At 55.9% G+C, this 16,539-nt stretch overlaps 1 protein-coding gene across 2 annotated transcripts; it reads left to right on the top strand.

The window, feature by feature from the left end:
* Positions 1-10,403: 10,403 nt before the first annotated feature.
* Positions 10,404-16,448, top strand: MAP3K12 (mitogen-activated protein kinase kinase kinase 12; the record flags this gene model as incomplete). Of its 2 annotated transcripts, XM_079715181.1 has the most annotated exons (14): positions 10,435-10,571; positions 10,671-10,879; positions 11,481-11,664; positions 11,831-12,022; positions 12,304-12,462; positions 12,631-12,789; positions 13,528-13,636; positions 13,882-13,991; positions 14,115-14,231; positions 14,355-14,492; positions 14,688-15,312; positions 15,510-15,580; positions 15,672-15,945; positions 16,350-16,448. In XM_079715181.1, 14 exons carry the CDS (start codon positions 10,435-10,437, stop codon positions 16,446-16,448), a joined length of 2,583 nt encoding a protein of 860 aa, XP_079571307.1. The 2 variants fall into 2 exon arrangements, with proteins under 2 accessions (XP_079571308.1, XP_079571307.1); XM_079715182.1 differs by having other exon boundaries at positions 10,404-10,879.
* Between the last annotated feature and the right edge of the window lie 91 nt (positions 16,449-16,539).

Genomic DNA, 16,539 nt, shown 5'->3' with positions numbered 1-16,539 from the left:
TCCCTCCTCCGTCTCCGCGGGCGCCACCGTGACTGCAGCCTCCACGCGCCCCAATACACCGCCGACGAGCTAGGGCCGGGGCCAAGCCCCGAGTCGCGGCCGGTCGGGCCTGCCGCGGAGCATGCTGGGATATGGAGTCCCCCGCCCACCCGACTCTAAGAGTCTCCATCAGGAGGGGAGCTATCCGCCCCACAACCCTCCGCGTGGTTCGCCCAGGCAGGCAGCACCGCCTTCTGGGAGGAGCGGACTCATCCACTGTCGCTTCCCGAGCTGAGGGTGGTTTTTTGTTTTTTGTTTTTAATATCGCCCCGCCTCCTTCCTTCCGCGTCTCCTAGCCTCAGGGCTGGGGCTCTGGGCATGCGTACTAGCAGAGTGGAAGCGTCTAGGGGCGGGGCGGTAAGGGCGAACTCGAGACTGGGGGCCTTCGGGTCCCTTGAAAACTACAGAACCCAGGAGCTTGCGCGCCATCTTTGTCGCAGCTGGAGGGGCAGGGTCAAACGTGCACGAAAAGTTTCGCGGCGTAATTGGTTATTCCCGACAGCGCTCGCTTGCTCTAGGAGGATTGCGACTGGTTACTTCACCTAGAGGGGCGGGGACAAGGGAAGAGTCAACCCCCTTGGCCCCGCCTCTTTCCGAGAAAAGGTTGTGATTGGCCCAGGTGCAAGGCTGCTGTCGGTTCCTGACTCTGCACTCTGGGAGGGTGGGCCCTGCCTGGACGCGGGAGGGCACTATCCTCTGCCCCTCAGGGCACCGGGGCAGTTGTAAATCCTAGCCCGTCTCAGTCTCAGTTCCCGCTCAGCCTTTGGCCTAAGCCCCTGGCTCTCGGGCCTTCGTCTCACAGAACCTGCTTCTTTTTCCTAGGTTGTCCTTCACCTCCCTTCCCCTTAATTCTGCCCTGCAGCCTGTCGGTTTCCGCTTTTCCAAAGCCTTTTTAGAATGGCCCTACACCTTTCTGTAGCTGGTTCCCCTATGCCAGGAGACCCCCCTCTGGTGCCTGAGAATCAGGCTATAGTGGTACAACAGGATTAGTAGGACTAAGGCATATAGTGGTCTCATTCCCTTTGCCGTGGGTCTTGGGTCTCTCAGCTAAAGAGAGAGCCAGAGAGGATTCTGGCCTCTTAAGACTAATCGACTAATCTGTGTGCGGAGCAGAACGCGTATTTTTGGGTCCCAGAGCTCCATTCCCTCTTCGCCAAGGTCTCACAGCCACTGGCCTGAAAGATGTAGGGAAAATCTTGTGACCTTGGAGAGAAAGAGATCACGAAAAATGTCTGACTCTAATGAGTGTTCTGGGAATGGATCAGGGAAGAGATGGGCTTCTCTGTGCGGGGGTGGAGGTCCGGAGGAATCTTGGAATAATAACAAGGGGTCATCCAGGAACACTGGAGGGGGACGGGGCATTGAGCTGAGTGGATTCCAGCTGGGGGGAACTGGAGGTGTGACAATTAGAGGAAAGAAGACAGGCAAGATCGTTTGACAGGGGGAACGATGCTAGAGGGCTGGGGGGTGGGGGTCCCACCTGAGGGGCTGCTGTCTCAGGGTATAGGAGGGAGCTTATAAGACCAGCATGGTGGGCTGCTACGGAATCGGCTTAAGGCCGGGGGTGGGATCGCTCCAGGTCCCCGCCAGCAGGGAGGTGCGGGGCCCGGACGACCAGGGACGAGCCTGGAACGTGCCTGATGGCAGCAGCAGGCTCCTTTAAGAGGCCGCGGCTCCAGCGCAGCATCCCCCGTTCAGGGCGTGTCCGTCCCGGGGGGCCCGGGGCGGGGGCCTTGGAAGGAGCGGGAGTTCAAGCCGAGTGAGGACGGGGCTTGGGGTCGGGGGGTGGGGGGAGAAAGCTGGGGCTGACACCCGTGCACCCGGACACCGCACGAGCATCGCCTGTGACAGCGCCCCTGGTCCGGTCGAGGGCAGCGGGGGGAGGAGGGAAGGAGGAGGAGAAGGAGGAGGAGGCGGGAGCAGCATCCGGAGCCGAGCTGCAGCAGCGCCGCCTTTTGTGCTGCGGCCGCGGAGCCCCCGAGGTGAGAGCCGGGCCGAGTTGTGGAGGGTCGGGGGCAGGGATGGGTCTGGGTCCTGGGGTCCGGGTGCCGAGGGAAGGTCGGGAGGTAGATGTGGCGGGGTGCGGGGAGGGTGGCGCGGGGATGCTGAGACCGTGGGGATGGAGGAACTGGGGACCTGGACCCGACGCCTGTGGGGATGGGAAGGAGGGGAACCGAGCGGAGGAACGCCGCGGCCCAGCTTGGAGGCGAAGGGCCTCCAGAGCTGGAAAGGAGTGTGTGGGGTGGGGGTGGGGGCACGATTGGGGGACGGACGTAAAGGACAGGGGGCAAGGGAACATCCTCCTCTCCTCCCACTCACCCTCAGGATGGGGGAGAGGGAAGGAGGAGGAAGAGTTTGGGCCCCCTCAGGGCAGGAAAGGAAGGACAAGGCCTCATGTGCCCCTCACTCCCCTCCCCCCTAGACACACACACACTTAGCAGGCTGCACCTGAGGATTATAGGCAAGAGCACCTGTTCCTGGATGCCCAGGTGATGGTCATCCTCCCCTCCCCCATTCTTATGTGGTTTTCTCCCTCCTCAATCTCTCCATCGCCTCTGGCTCCCCTAACCCATTTCCCCAGCCCAGGCCTTTCATGAACCTCCTCCCTTTTCCCTACACACTCCTCAAACTCCTTGGCTTAAAAATAAGCAGGAATCCTTTCCACAGAGTTAAAACTCCTATAACCATGGCCTTAGCTAAGGGGAGGGAAGAGAAAGGGTCAGAGGCTCTATAGACAGTGAAAGGAAATAGTGGGGTATCCCTTAGAATTGAGGGAAGAGTCCCACCTTTTAGCTCCTTAACCTGCTCCCTCTTGGGAGGAGAGCGGGTCAGCAGCCCTCACCCAGGAAGGGGTGCACACGAGGCCTCTCCCCAACACAGAATCATCTCAAGCCACAGTCAGTGCCTCCCTCTAAACACAATTTCCCTTCCAACTCACAGAATGGACTCCGTGGCTCTGGGAGCTCTGATTTTTCAGCCAGAGGGTCATATCTAGGGAAGGCAAGTAGGAGAGATTCAGGAAGGAAAGGCCCCGAGTATGCCCTGCGTCTTCCCATCCAGGCACTGAAGTTCCTCTGAGCTTTAGGGCCTGCTCCCTCCTATCTCACACTTAAGGGTGGAAAAAACTTCTGCCCTCTCCAGCCTGCCACCCATCTACTCACTCACTGTGGGGACTGAGGCAATGCTGGGAAGACCAATGGTGTGATACACTAACCCCAGCACATGTGAAAACGAACCACTAAATATCCATCCCCTAATTCAACCCAAGTATGGGCAGGGGAGGCAGGAAGTTTACGTAAGGAAGTGGCTCAGGACTTTCTGGTTGTCCTTACAGCTAAGGATGGCAAAACCCCTCTAAAAACTGACTGCTGTTTCTGGGTCCTTCCCCCTGAGGTGACGTGCGACTCTGGCTTTGCCAGGAAGAGGACCCTAAATTCTACTACCCACCACCCTGGACTTGCCCAGTGGCTTATCACGTGCAGTCCCACCTAGCCCTGCTGGTCTGGGAGAAAGAAGGGATTAGGGAATCAACCCCTTCAGGAGTCCCTGTTGAGGCAGAACAAGGATAGTGTGGAGATGACGCCAGCAGGGGACATGGGGGCTTCACGATGGGCTGGCTACAGACACTAGTCTGTCTGCTTCCTTTGCTCCCAGGAGAACTAGGGGCAGCTGTGTTGGGGAAAGGTGACGAGGCTGCAGGGGCGCATTATTCCAGAGGAGAAGAAGGATCCTCCAGGATAGAGCCCTTTCCCTTTGGTTCCTTCTTTCTTCACTCTCCTTTTTATCCCTTGTGTTTATCCAGCTCCCTTTCCACCTATACCATCTCTGCTGCCTCTTGCTTTGCGGAGGGAGACAATGGAAAGAAGGGAAGGGACACACGTTTATAAAAATCTACTACTGCTCGTTAGGCGCTTTCCATGTGCTAATGTACCTGTGTGCCAGGTCCCAGGCCAGGAACTTTATTTGGATTATCTCAATACTGCTTATAACGATACTGAGAGGTAGAATGATCATCATTTCTATTTTAGGGATGAGGAAACTGAAACTTAAAGAAGTTAAGTAATCTGTTCAAAATCAAAACATCAGTATGTGGCAAAAGAGTTTAGGATTTGAACCCAGGTGTATCTGACCCAGAGCTTATGTTATTACCCACATAATATCCTGCATTGCCACTGTGTGAATTAGTGACCACTGTCCCCATTTAGAGATGAAGAAACTGAGGTTTGTTAAGAAGTCTCGTACTCCAGGTCGCCCAGCTGCTCAAGAGCAGAGACAGGACCTCAAGCAAGCCTCTCTGCTTCTCAGGCCATCCACCCTCCCTCCCTAGCTCACTGTCCAAGGCTAGGTGACAGGAATGGATATAGGCACTCTGTAATTTTCATTTCTTCTTTTTCAGTTTAAAATAGATTTTTAAATTTCTTAATAAAAATACCCACAATTCCACCTACTTAGAAGTCGTTACACATTGGTTTGTATCCTTCCAGGTGTTTTTAAATGCACATCCGGCTCAGGAACAATTTGTTAAAATCCGCTGAACTTCTTCCAGGTGCACCTGAGGTCCTAAGTCTCAGGGACCCCTGTGACCCATCATACCTTGCTCCTACCCTCGCCTTCCCCTCAAACCTTAACAGGTAGGGCTGTGGGGTGATCCTGGGCCACGATGGCCAGGGGGTGAGAACGGGGTACAGGGAATTAGGCCTTCCCCCTCAGTCCAGAGGAGGTGGGACATAAGGATTTGCAAAGGAAGGATGGGTGCCTCTAGCACAGCACTGCCATTGTGACCTGGTTCCCCTGGGACATGAAATCAAGATTTTTCCTGGGGAAGTAGAAGGTTCTGGTCTCCCTTCTGGTCAGACAGAAGAGATGGCCTCTCCAGAATCCTCAGAGAAAGACCTGGTGTCCAGCCAACCAGAAAGACAAAGCCGGAGCCCCGGCACTGTGCTCATGGCATTCCCCACATCGTCTTACTTAACCCTCACCGTCCCATAAGGTAGGGTTGGGTGTCTCGAAGGGATTACGTTCCTTGAACTAATTCACGGTAATGTGAGGTTTTAGTTCTGATCTCTCCAAATCCAAAGCTGGTTCTTTTTTCCTAAACAGTACTGCCCCCTCCCTCCCAGCCCCTTCACTGCCCACACTACTGCAGGAAGAGGCGGTGGCGGCTAGGGGTCTCAGGGCTGGACCTGTGTGAGGCTGGGGGCCTGGAGTTAGAGGTGATCTCCAGTTTTGCCCAGGCTCTCGGGGGAAGGCATTCCCCCCTATGAGGGCGCAACAGAAAAGCTGTAGTTCTTTCCATCTGAGAACAACCCTGGGGCCAGGACCACAGATCCTGTAAAAAGCAAAACAAAAACAAGCTGCAGCTGAGTGGCCAGGAGCCTTGGCCAGGAGGGGTTAGAGTCCTTTACTCTCTCAGGATCTCAAAGCCTGGATTGGTGGAACTACCATTCCCAAGTCTTGGGTCTCCTTTCTGTGTGAAGACATCCCCTCCACCCCCAGTCAAGAGAGAAGGGAAAGGAACCTTCCTTTCCTGAGTGCAAAATAGGGTCCAAGACAGTGGCGAGTGCTCAGTGTGAGAGCCCAAGACTTAGACAGATGGCCTGGCCTCTCAACTGAGCCCCCAAGACAGCCAGACAAGCAGCTTGGCATTGAGATTCTGCTGTTAGAACAGGAGGGAGTGAGAAACGATTTAATGGGTTGCTTTGCCACAGGCCTCCAGCATCTCAGGCAGGAGAACCTGGGAGGAGGAATGAAAGGGGTGTGGGGTACTCCCTGCCCACACTCCACCCCTACAGCCGCCTGGAGGGAACCACCAGCAAACAGAGAACCTGGCAGCTGAAACTGAATTGGGGCTTTCTGGGGTGTCCAAAGAGCGGCTTCCCCTGGAAGATGCATAGTTTAGGGACCACTCTCTCCCCTCACCCAACCTGGAGCCGAGTTCTGCACAGTGACCTTTTGGTAAATATGGTTGACAGAATGACTGACAGAGAGATATCCAGCCCCTCCTGTCACATCCCTGCCCTTCCCCCATGCTCTGCATAATTGATGGCCAGGGAGACATCCCTCCCCCAGGGTGACCAAATGTCTGGGGCAGGGGTTCCTAGCCATGATGCCCCCCCCCCACAAAGCCCTGGCGCCAAGGCCCAGGTGGGGGGGCGGTGGGACACAGCTGGCAGGTCAGAGATAAAGGACACAGAGAGAGAGCGTGTGTTGGGAAAGAGGAATCTCCAGTTTACCATAATCCCCTGGGGCCTCAGCTCCACCCCCCCCCCCCACACACACACACACCCAATACACACACACTCCTTCAGGTCAATCTGGAAGAGCTGTCATTAGCCTGAGAACAGGGAGGGGTGGACTGAGCATGGCTGGGTTCCCTCCCTTTCCTTCGGTCCCATCTCCTATTTCTTCAGCTACTTCCACTGCCCGAAAAGACAGGTGAAATGGCTTCTCTCCCTCTCCCCAGCTGCTGGCCCTGGATACTGGAGGGGTCCCTGGGGAGGCCAGGGGAACTGGAGGGAGGCTTGGCTGCAAGTGTCTCGGAGCGTGTCACCCTCTCTATGCCTAAGGCTCCAGGTTGCCAAACACCAGGTGAAGGCTGAAAAATTCCTTTAAAAATCCAGGTGTTGTGCCTACTCAGAGCTCAGCTTCTAAATAGGAAAAGAATCGGGGAGGGCACAGATGATCTGTTTTTCAATCCCCTTTCAGCTCCTTTTACTCAGTGTCCTCTGCTTTTCAAAATCAGTTTTTCAGTCCATCCTTCTTAGCAGTGTCTCTCCCTGTGCTTCACGCTGTTCGGTCTTTCTCTCAACTAGGTAGGCCCTCCTTCTCTGGCTGTGCCTGTCGCCCTTTCGCGTGTCCAGTCTCCCTGTCTCACCATTTCCTGCTTTCTCTGTGGCACCGCACCCCCAAAGTCAACCCAAGTCCCCTCTCTTCACCACCACCGGCTCTCCGTCCAATGCACGCGGGGACGGGGGTCGGCATGGGGAAGAGGGGACGCAGAGGCGGTCCGCCGGTGGGGTCCGAGGTCCCCGCCTGCCAGCCCGCAACCAGCACGTGGGCCAGCCCGGGTCAGGGGCGGGGCCCCACCCCCGCGATCGCCGCTCACGTGACTCCGGGCTAATCTTGTCCCGGTGACTTCACGCGCCGCCTCGGGCCCAGTCGTCATGGTTACGCCGCAGCGCCCAGCGCTTCCCCCAACCCGCTGCGTCCCCTCCCCTTCCCCGCCCGGACCCCCTCCTCCTGCCGCCGGGCCCCCGCCCCCAGCCCCCAGCCACGTGACGACCGGGAAGGAGGTCGGGAAGCGGGAGGGGGCGCTGGGGCCGTAACCCCTTCCTCTCCGCTTCTAACGGCCCTCACTCTGGCTTCTAGCAGCCGTGAGCGCCCCAGTCCCGCCAGCCCTCCCTGCAGGCCCACCCGGCGGAGCGCCGGGAGCCCCGGCCTTCGTTCTCAGTGGTCCGGAAGGGACGCCCAGCGTGAGGGGCGCAGGCGAAGGCCCTCGGGTCCTCCCGCGGACGTTCTCCGGCGGATTGGCACGTTGCTTGGCCTGTCATTTGCCTTACTACGTGCATCTCACCTCTTGAAGCCGCCGTTATCTCGCGGGATATGTTGGGGATTCGGAGGCTGGGATTTCAGCTTTCTGAGCCTCAGTTTTCTCAAGAATATAAAGGGACCAATGATAATACCTCCTTCCCTGGGTGGTTCTGAGGAGTGAGGGAGCTAATGCACGCGTAGTGTACGTCTGGTCCATAGGACGATCCTCTGGGGTGTGTAGGGCAGTGGTTGCACCTTACTGGACACCTTCCTGCTCGCTGGGTGCTGTTCGAAGCCCTGGAATCCCGTGCGACATCGTCACTCTCAGGAGTGCAGGCTCTCCGAGGAGCCGGACGCCCGCTCGACCGCACTGTGTCTCCAGGATAATGGGAGCCATGATGGAGGAAGCACAGGGGGCTGTGCCAGCCCAGAAGGGACAGTAACTCAGAGCAGCAGGGACAGGGAAGAAGACTTCCAGGATGAAGTGAGACTTGGAAAACAACAGATGGGGCTTGAGAAGCGCCTTCCAGGCTGAGCACGGAGCTTGAGCCTCTTCCTAGCTAACAGCACCTTGGGCAGGTTATTTAAGACCTCTGCTACTTCTGTCAAATGGGCGTAAGGATGCCTAACTTAGAGTTTTTAGGATTTAATAAGCTAATGCACCTATAACAGAGGCTAACATGCATGGTAAGCTTTCCATAAGTGTTAGCCATTCTCATTAGGTGCCCTGGCCCAAACGCCTGATGTAGCTTGGTGACAGGCTCTGTCCATTATGGCCTGGGTACCAACAGCAGTGGGAGGCTAGGCTGGGGAGGGGCCAAGAGCATGGAGGTGAGGCTGCAGGACCAAGTGGAGGCTACTAGAGGGTTTGCAGAAGAGGGGTGCTGGCCAATTTGTGCTTTAGAAAGATCCTTCTAAAGGCTAGGTGGAGAATGGGGTGGGGGGAGCCTTAGAAGAACTTGGAGACCATTTAAGGGGCAGTTGTCCTGGGCCAGGTGACACAGCTAATGAGGCCTGAATTAAGGCAGTAACATGGAACTAGAGAAGAGAGACCAGAAAGGCACTGGGTCAGGGCTTTTCGAATGTGCCAGGCATAATAAGAATCAACTGGGGGCTTCCCTGGTGGCGCAGTGGTTGAGAGTCCGCCTGCCGGTGCAGGGGACATGGGTTCATGCCCCAGTCCGGGAAGATCCCACGTGCCGCAGAGTGGCTGGGCCCGTGAGCCATGGCCACTGAGCCTGCGCGTCCGGAGCCTGTGCTCCGCAACGGGAGAAGCCACAACAGTGAGAGGCCCGCGTACCGCAAAAAAAAAAAAAAAAAAAAAAAAAAAAAAAAAAAAAAAAAAAAAAAAGAATCAACTGGGGTGCTTGTTAAACACTCACCCAGGCAAACCCCACACCCACCCACTGAAAAGGTCTTTGAGAGGCCTGGAAATCAACAGTTACAAGAGCTGAGACAATCAGAGGTGCATCCCCACCCAGTGAGCCCTTTTTATTGTAGATTCCTGCCACCCCTCTCCAGTCATGATTCAGAGGCTCCGATGCAGGTGGTTAAGGAGGGACCCTACTATGGTGAATAGTTAGAGAGGACTGCTGATCTCAAGAACCCCTACACCTCAGGATGATCTGGTAACTGACTAGATGTGGAGGGAAATGGGAGACCAGATGACTTCTGGTGTCAGGCTTCGGACAAGATTGGTATAGGTTGAAGAATTCGCTGTGCCTGAGTGATAGCTAGTTTATCTCTTAGTACAGTTGGAGAAATGGAGGCTCAACTACAGCTTGCCTGAGATCACGCAGCCAGTAAGTGACAGAGGCAAAGCTAGGATTCAGATTTTTTTAATGGTTGCTTTATAGATAGCACCCAGCTATGAACTGGGACAAATCTCTCTTGTTTGGAAAGCTGGATCTTGGTTTGGGGAGTGGGGGAGAGGGCAATGGAGAAAGAGGAAAGGAGACAGGGCCTTCTCTAACTGAACCCTGGGGGAGCAGTGGGACTGATGGGAGGGCTAAGGGGGATGAAGCAGTAGGCTACAGCTTGTCCTGACAGTTTCTGCATCCTCCTTGGACGGTTCTGCCTTTTTCCCTCATCTGTGCTGGGCAGATAATGGAGCTCATTGGTTACAGCTGTCACTTACCTCGGAGAGGCCCAGGTGTGTACGTGTGAGCACCCGAGAGGGAGATGCAGATGTGAGCCCTGAATATGCCTTAGGATAAGACTCTCAGCAGAGTCATGTATCAAGTACATGAGTGTGAGGCCCAGGAATGTCATGTGAGAGTGCCTGAGCAGCACTGAGTCCTAGCAGTGTCACCTGTGTGTGCTTCCACGTGAGGGAGGCTTAGGAGTGTTACTGTTGTGTGCCTAAGGTTGACACTCAAAATGTGTATATCCGAAGGACCCTTATATGACACATGTGTGCATGTGAGCCTCAAGTGAAAGAAATATGTGCTCCAGAGGTGAATTACAGTAATCTTACAGGGAGAAGGGAACTAGTCTATTACTGTACTTGAGTTTGGGACGTACCTTACCAGTATGTACCTGAGCAGGGCAGTTACCTGTATTTACCTGAGAATGGTACTTAGGTATGTTGCCTGTATACCTAAGGAAGACTTGTGTCACTAATAGATGCTTGAGAGGAAGTTTATGTTTCCCAAGATGGATCCCAGGAGGAGCTTGGAGGGGGATAGGTACCTGAGGGTGAGGTTCAAGTGTTACTTCCAGGAGGCTCTTGTGAGCCCAGCTCCCCACCCCATGCCTCTGCCTCTAGGGCGAGCCTCCTGAGCTGGGGCACCTGCGGCTCTGACGGCCCGTCCTCCTTTTTCCCACAGGGCCCACCGCTCACCACTACGCCAGGGCCCAGAGGCCATGGCCTGCCTCCATGAGACCCGCACACCCTCCCCTTCCTTTGGGGGTTTCGTGTCCACCCTAAGCGAGGCGTCCATGCGCAAGCTGGACCCAGACACGTCCGACTGCAGCCCCGAGAAGGACCTGACGCCTACCCAGTGTGTACTCCGAGATGTAGTGCCGCTCGGGGGGCAGGGCGGGGGCGGGCCCAGCCCCTCCCCAGGTGGAGAGCCGCCCCCTGAGCCTTTTGCCAACAGTGTCCTGCAGCTGCACGAGCAGGATGCTGGGGGCCCAGGGGGAGCCACTGGGTCCCCTGAGAGTCGGGCGTCCAGAGTTCGAGCAGATGAGGTGCGGCTACAGTGCCAGAGTGGCAGCGGCTTCCTGGAAGGCCTCTTCGGCTGCCTGCGCCCTGTCTGGACCATGATTGGGAAGGCCTATTCCACGGAGCACAAGCAGCAGCAGGAAGGTAGGCTGTGTCCGCGAGGAGACCCTCTCCCCATCTCCCTGAGCCTGAGATCCGTTTGGACAGCCCCTCCTAAGTCGCCTGATGATCCTTTTCTCTCCCCAGAGCCCAGCCCCTTATTTGTCCATCAGCCACTGACTCCCCAGTTTTTTTTTTTTTTAATTAATTTATTTATTTTGGGTTGCGTTGGGTCTTCGTTGCTGTGCGCGGGCTTTCTCTAGTTGCGGCGAGCGGGCTTCTCACTGCGGTGGCTTCTCATTGCGGAGCACGGGCTCTAGGCACGCGGGCTTCAGTAGTTGTGGCACACGGGCTTAGTTGCTCCGCGGCATGTGGGATCTTCCCGGACCAGGGCTCGAACTGTGTCCCCTGCATTGGCAGGCAGATTCTTAACCACCGTGACACCAGGGAAGTCCCCCCAGTTTCTTTTTAGACCACCCCTTCATTTCCTTCCTGTCCCCTCATCTTCTCAGCCCATTTTAGCTACTTTTCTGCCTCACCCTCCTTGAGTCATTTCAGCCAACCCAATGCTTTTCCCTGAGCCTGACCACCCCAAGGCCCCAGGTGTGGCTCTCTGAGCCTGTGGCACTGTGCCTCCTGTCCACAGACCTTTGGGAGGTCCCCTTTGAGGAAATCCTGGACCTGCAGTGGGTGGGCTCAGGGGCCCAGGGCGCCGTCTTCCTGGGGCGCTTCCATGGGGAGGAGGTGGCTGTGAAGAAGGTACGGGACCTGAAGGAGACTGACATCAAGCACCTGCGAAAGCTGAAGCACCCTAACATCATCACCTTCAAGTAAGGTCTGGGGCAGGGGCCGGGGTACTCTTTTGAGGGCAGGGATCTACCGCACCCTTCCTGAAGTGGGTGCCAGAATGGCGTGGGTGGGAATGAGGGTGCCAGGTGTGAACCAAGTGGATGCTGGGCTGGCTGAGCCCTTCATGCCACTGTGTTTGGCTCCCAGGGGCGTGTGTACCCAGGCTCCCTGCTACTGCATCCTTATGGAGTTCTGCGCTCAGGGTCAGCTGTATGAGGTGCTGCGGGCTGGCCGCCCTGTCACCCCCTCCTTGCTGGTTGACTGGTCCATGGGCATTGCCGGCGGCATGAACTACCTGCACCTGCACAAGATTATCCACCGAGACCTCAAGTCCCCCAAGTGAGTAAGCAAGCAAGCAGGGAGAAGCTACTGTGCACGGACTCCTGTAGGTGTCCCCACCCAGGTCAGTGTGACCATCTCCCTGCTTTCAGACCCTGTCCTAAAGTCCATGTGGCCATCTCAGAAACCCCTCCCAAGTGACAGTCCTATCTCAAGAGGGCTGTGGTAAGCCCCCCGTTTCTGGGTGTCCTAACTGACTTAAAACAGAAAGGTAGAGTTGGCTGCAGCTAGATGAGGTGCGTGGAGGGGCCCGGACCCCAGCTGACTACACTCTTTACCAGCATGCTAATCACGTACGACGATGTGGTGAAGATCTCCGATTTTGGCACTTCCAAGGAGCTGAGTGACAAGAGCACCAAGATGTCCTTTGCAGGGACAGTAGCCTGGATGGCCCCTGAAGTGATCCGCAACGAGCCTGTGTCTGAGAAGGTCGACATCTGGTGAGGGCCAGGCTGAGGACTGAGAATAGCAGGCAGCCAGCATGAGAGCTGGCGGGGTGGGGGGTTCTTCCAGGGCCTGAGTACAAGTGAGAAGTGAGACAAGCCTGTGGTAACCTGCAGGGCCTCTGGAGGAAGACCCCCCCAAGTGACGTCCCCTCTTATCCCTAGGTCCTTTGGTGTGGTGCTGTGGGAACTGCTGACTGGTGAGATCCCCTACAAAGACGTAGATTCCTCAGCCATCATCTGGGGTGTGGGAAGCAATAGTCTCCATCTGCCTGTGCCCTCCAGCTGCCCAGACGGCTTCAAAATCCTGCTTCGCCAGTGCTGGTAAGGACCACCTGGCCAAGCTGGAAGCAAGGGAGGTGGCTGACGGTTAGCCAGCACCCAGGACCCGGGCATCCAGGCCCAGAATCCTGAACAGGGGAAGGGGGACAGAGCTCCCAAATGCGGCTCTCCAGGGAAGACCCCAGGATTCAGAGTGTGTGCCAAGGGGACTGGGATAAAGAACTGAGAGAAACCGGGCTGACCAATATAGTCTGCAGGGGTGCACAAACCGTGTGTGACCTTGGGCAAGCAGTGTTCCCTCTGAACCTGTTTCCTTATCTGCAAAATGGGGACAACAATATCTGCTATAGAGGGTGGCTATGAAGCGCCTGTGAAGGACCAGCACAGCCGCTGAGCATGATTGGCTGAGCCTCAAGTAGACTGTCGTAGAACGCGGGAGGCCCTGGACCCTTGTTTGGATCCTAGACCATGGAGGAAGGTGGGAGATTTCTAATCTTTGGCTAAGCATTTCCCCAAATGTGTTTCTTTTAATGCAGTTACTCAAAAAGGTTTGTTTTGGCAAGCAAGTTGGAAAATAGGATTAAACAGGTTTCCTTACTGCAGGACTTTGATATGCTAACAGATGGCCTGTAACATTTCCTAGATAGTTGACCAGGGAATTTTGTCACAGAATACATTCTAGAGTTGGATTCTCCAGGACACCCTTTGGGAAAGGATGCTCTAGTTCCTTTCTGGACCTCCCTGAAATTCCTCTCTCTCCCACGACTCCATTCCCTCCAGGAACAGCAAACCACGAAATCGTCCATCATTCCGACAGATCCTGCTGCATCTGGACATCGCCTCAGCCGACGTACTCTCCACACCCCAGGAGACTTACTTTAAGTCCCAGGTGTGCTGTGGGGAGGAAAACGAATACCTTAGCTCCCTCTCTTTGCAGGGATAATGGTGTCCTTTGAGGGGAGGCTGGGAAGAAGGGTGGCTGGGTATGGATAGATTAGCTCTTGAAGGACTGAGACCTGGTCTTGGTTGATCCTGTGTCCCACTCCTGTCTGCTCCAACACACAGTCTGCAGCAGTGCAGGCACCTGCGAAGGCTTTCTACAGGTCTCACCCCTAATTTTCTCTCCACCCCCAGGCAGAGTGGCGTGAAGAGGTAAAGCTGCATTTTGAAAAAATTAAGTCAGAAGGGACCTGCCTGCACCGCCTAGAAGAAGAGCTGGTGATGCGGAGGAGGGAGGAGCTCAGGTGTGTGTTTTGGGAAGGTGATTTCACCAATAGCAGGGCCTGCAGACCAGTTCCCAGAGACTGGGATAAATTATGGCACCAGGTGAAGCCAGCTCACCTCGGGGACCCTTCTGCCCGTTTCAGACACGCCTTGGACATCAGGGAACACTATGAGAGGAAGCTGGAGAGAGCCAACAACCTGTACATGGAACTTAATGCCCTCATGTTGCAGCTGGAGCTGAAGGAACGGGAGCTACTCAGGTAATCACACACACCCTCGTACACCAAATCCCGTCTTCCTGGAGCTGTGCCTGACTTGGAGATCCTACTGAGCCTCTGCCCCCATTCCTGGTCCCACGCCCAGCTAACGTGTTTTGTCTTTAGGAGGGAGCAAGCTTTAGAGCGGAGGTGCCCAGGTCTGCTGAAGTCACACCCTTCCCGAGGCCTCCTGCACGGGAACACAATGGAGAAGCTCATCAAGAAGAGGAATGTCCCACAGAAGCTGTCACCCCACAGCAAAAGGTAGCACCAGAGTTTACAAGTGCCATCGCTTGTGAATGGCAAGGGGGATGCTGGAGAGGCAGGAGTAGGGCTCAAGGATGCCAGGAAGACGGATACTGAGATGGGAGAGAGGTGCCTTGCACTGCCTGAGGTTAGGGAGTGCTTTCATGTGGTAAATTTGTTAATCTCCAACTTGCACTTTCCCTCTCCCACCAGGCCAGATATCCTCAAGACTGAGTCTTTGCTACCCAAGCTAGATGCAGCCCTGAGTGGGGTGGGGCTTCCTGGGTGTGCTAAGGGCCCCCCCTCACCAGGACGGAGTCGCCGTGGCAAGACCCGTCACCGCAAGGCCAGCGCCAAGGGCAGCTGCGGGGACCTGCCCGGGCTTCGTGCAGTTGTGCCACCCCATGAACCTGGGGGACCAGGAAGCCCAGTGGGGCTAGGAGGGGGACCCTCAGCCTGGGAAGCCTGCCCTCCAGCCCTCCGTGGGCTCCACCATGACCTCCTGCTCCGAAAGATGTCTTCATCGTCCCCCGACCTGCTGTCAGCAGCATTGGGAGCCCGGGGCCGGGGGGCTACAGGGGGAGCTGGGGACCCTGGCTCACCACCTCCAGCCCGGGGCGACACCCCGCCAAGTGAGGGCTCAGCACCCGGCTCCACCAGCCCGGATTCACCAGGGGGAGCCAAAGGGGAGCCACCTCCACCAGTAGGGCCTGGTGACGGTGTAGGGCTGCTGGGAACTGGAAGGGAAGGGACGGCGGGACGGGGAGGAAGCCGGGCTGGGTCCCAGCACTTGACCCCAGCTGCACTGCTGTACAGGGCTGCTGTCACCCGAAGTCAGGTAAAGTATGGAATGGTTCCTGAGCTCTTCCTCTTTCCTTCTCCATGGGGTGCGGTGCAGGTCCTTAATTTACCTCCCATGTTACATTCTTGATCTTAAGCCATTCCCGACTTAACCCTTTATAACCATGTTTCCTTATCCTGGGTCCTTGATGACCTCTTCCCCCTTTGACCACAGTCGGCTCATCTCTCCTGCAGAAACGTGGCATCTCATCAGAGGAAGAGGAAGGAGAGGTGGACAGTGAAGTAGAGCTGACCTCAAGCCAGAGGTGAGTGATGGAATCAGGAGATAATGGCATTCTTTGCTTTCTGAACTGCAAGGTGTAGTCAAGCTACAATCCTGGTCTGCCCAACATACAGGTGGTCTCAGGGCCTGAACATGCGCCAGTCGCTATCTACCTTCAGCTCAGAGAATCCATCAGATGGGGAGGAAGGCACAGCTAGTGAGCCTTCCCCCAGTGGCACACCTGAAGTGGGCAGTACGAACACTGATGAGCGGCCAGATGAGCGGTCTGATGACATGTGCTCCCAGGGCTCAGAAATCCCACTGGACCCACCTTCCTCAGAGGTGGTTACTGGCCGGGAACCCAGCTCCTTGCCCATCCCACACCACAGCCTACTCAGAGGGGAGCAGGTGAGTCGCAACCAGGTACTGCACAGGGAGCCGATGTCCAGTCATTTGAGAGCTGCTGGGGAGACAGATGCAGAGGCCAGAAAGATAGGTATACTTCGCCCCTGTGTTACTCTGTATCTGAAGCTGTTTCCTCCCGTACTAAAGAGCAAATATCCACATGGTAGAATTTGGGAGGTCTAGAGTACCTAGCGAGGTTACGTACACGATACCTATAAATTGCAGCCAGGGAGGAATCCTGAAACTAGGAGTCTGGTGCCTTGGAGAATGGCCTGAGCAACTGAAATCTGGAGACAGTAAAACCACTAAACCTGCAACTACAAAGACCGCAGTGAAGGATCCTGAAGGAATCTATTTGCCAAGAGATGCTGAGCCGCACATCACTGCCTTTCTGCTCTTCTTCACAGGGCCCTTCCAACTCTGAGGACTCAGACTGTGACAGCACTCAACTGGAAAATGCCAACAGTGGTGAAGCCTTGCGGCCCCCAGCCTCCCTCCCTCCATGAAAGCCACTCTTATCCTTGTACATAGAGAAATATTTATATAAGTAATATATATGCGCCACATAATCAACAAAGACAGGGCTATCCCAGCCTA

Source organism: Hyperoodon ampullatus (assembly GCF_949752795.1).
Source record: "Hyperoodon ampullatus genome assembly, chromosome: 11".
Classification (NCBI taxonomy): Eukaryota; Metazoa; Chordata; class Mammalia; order Artiodactyla; family Ziphiidae; genus Hyperoodon; species Hyperoodon ampullatus.
The sequence above is the reverse complement of the archived record's forward strand: the minus strand, read 5'-3'. Positions and strand labels throughout refer to the sequence as shown.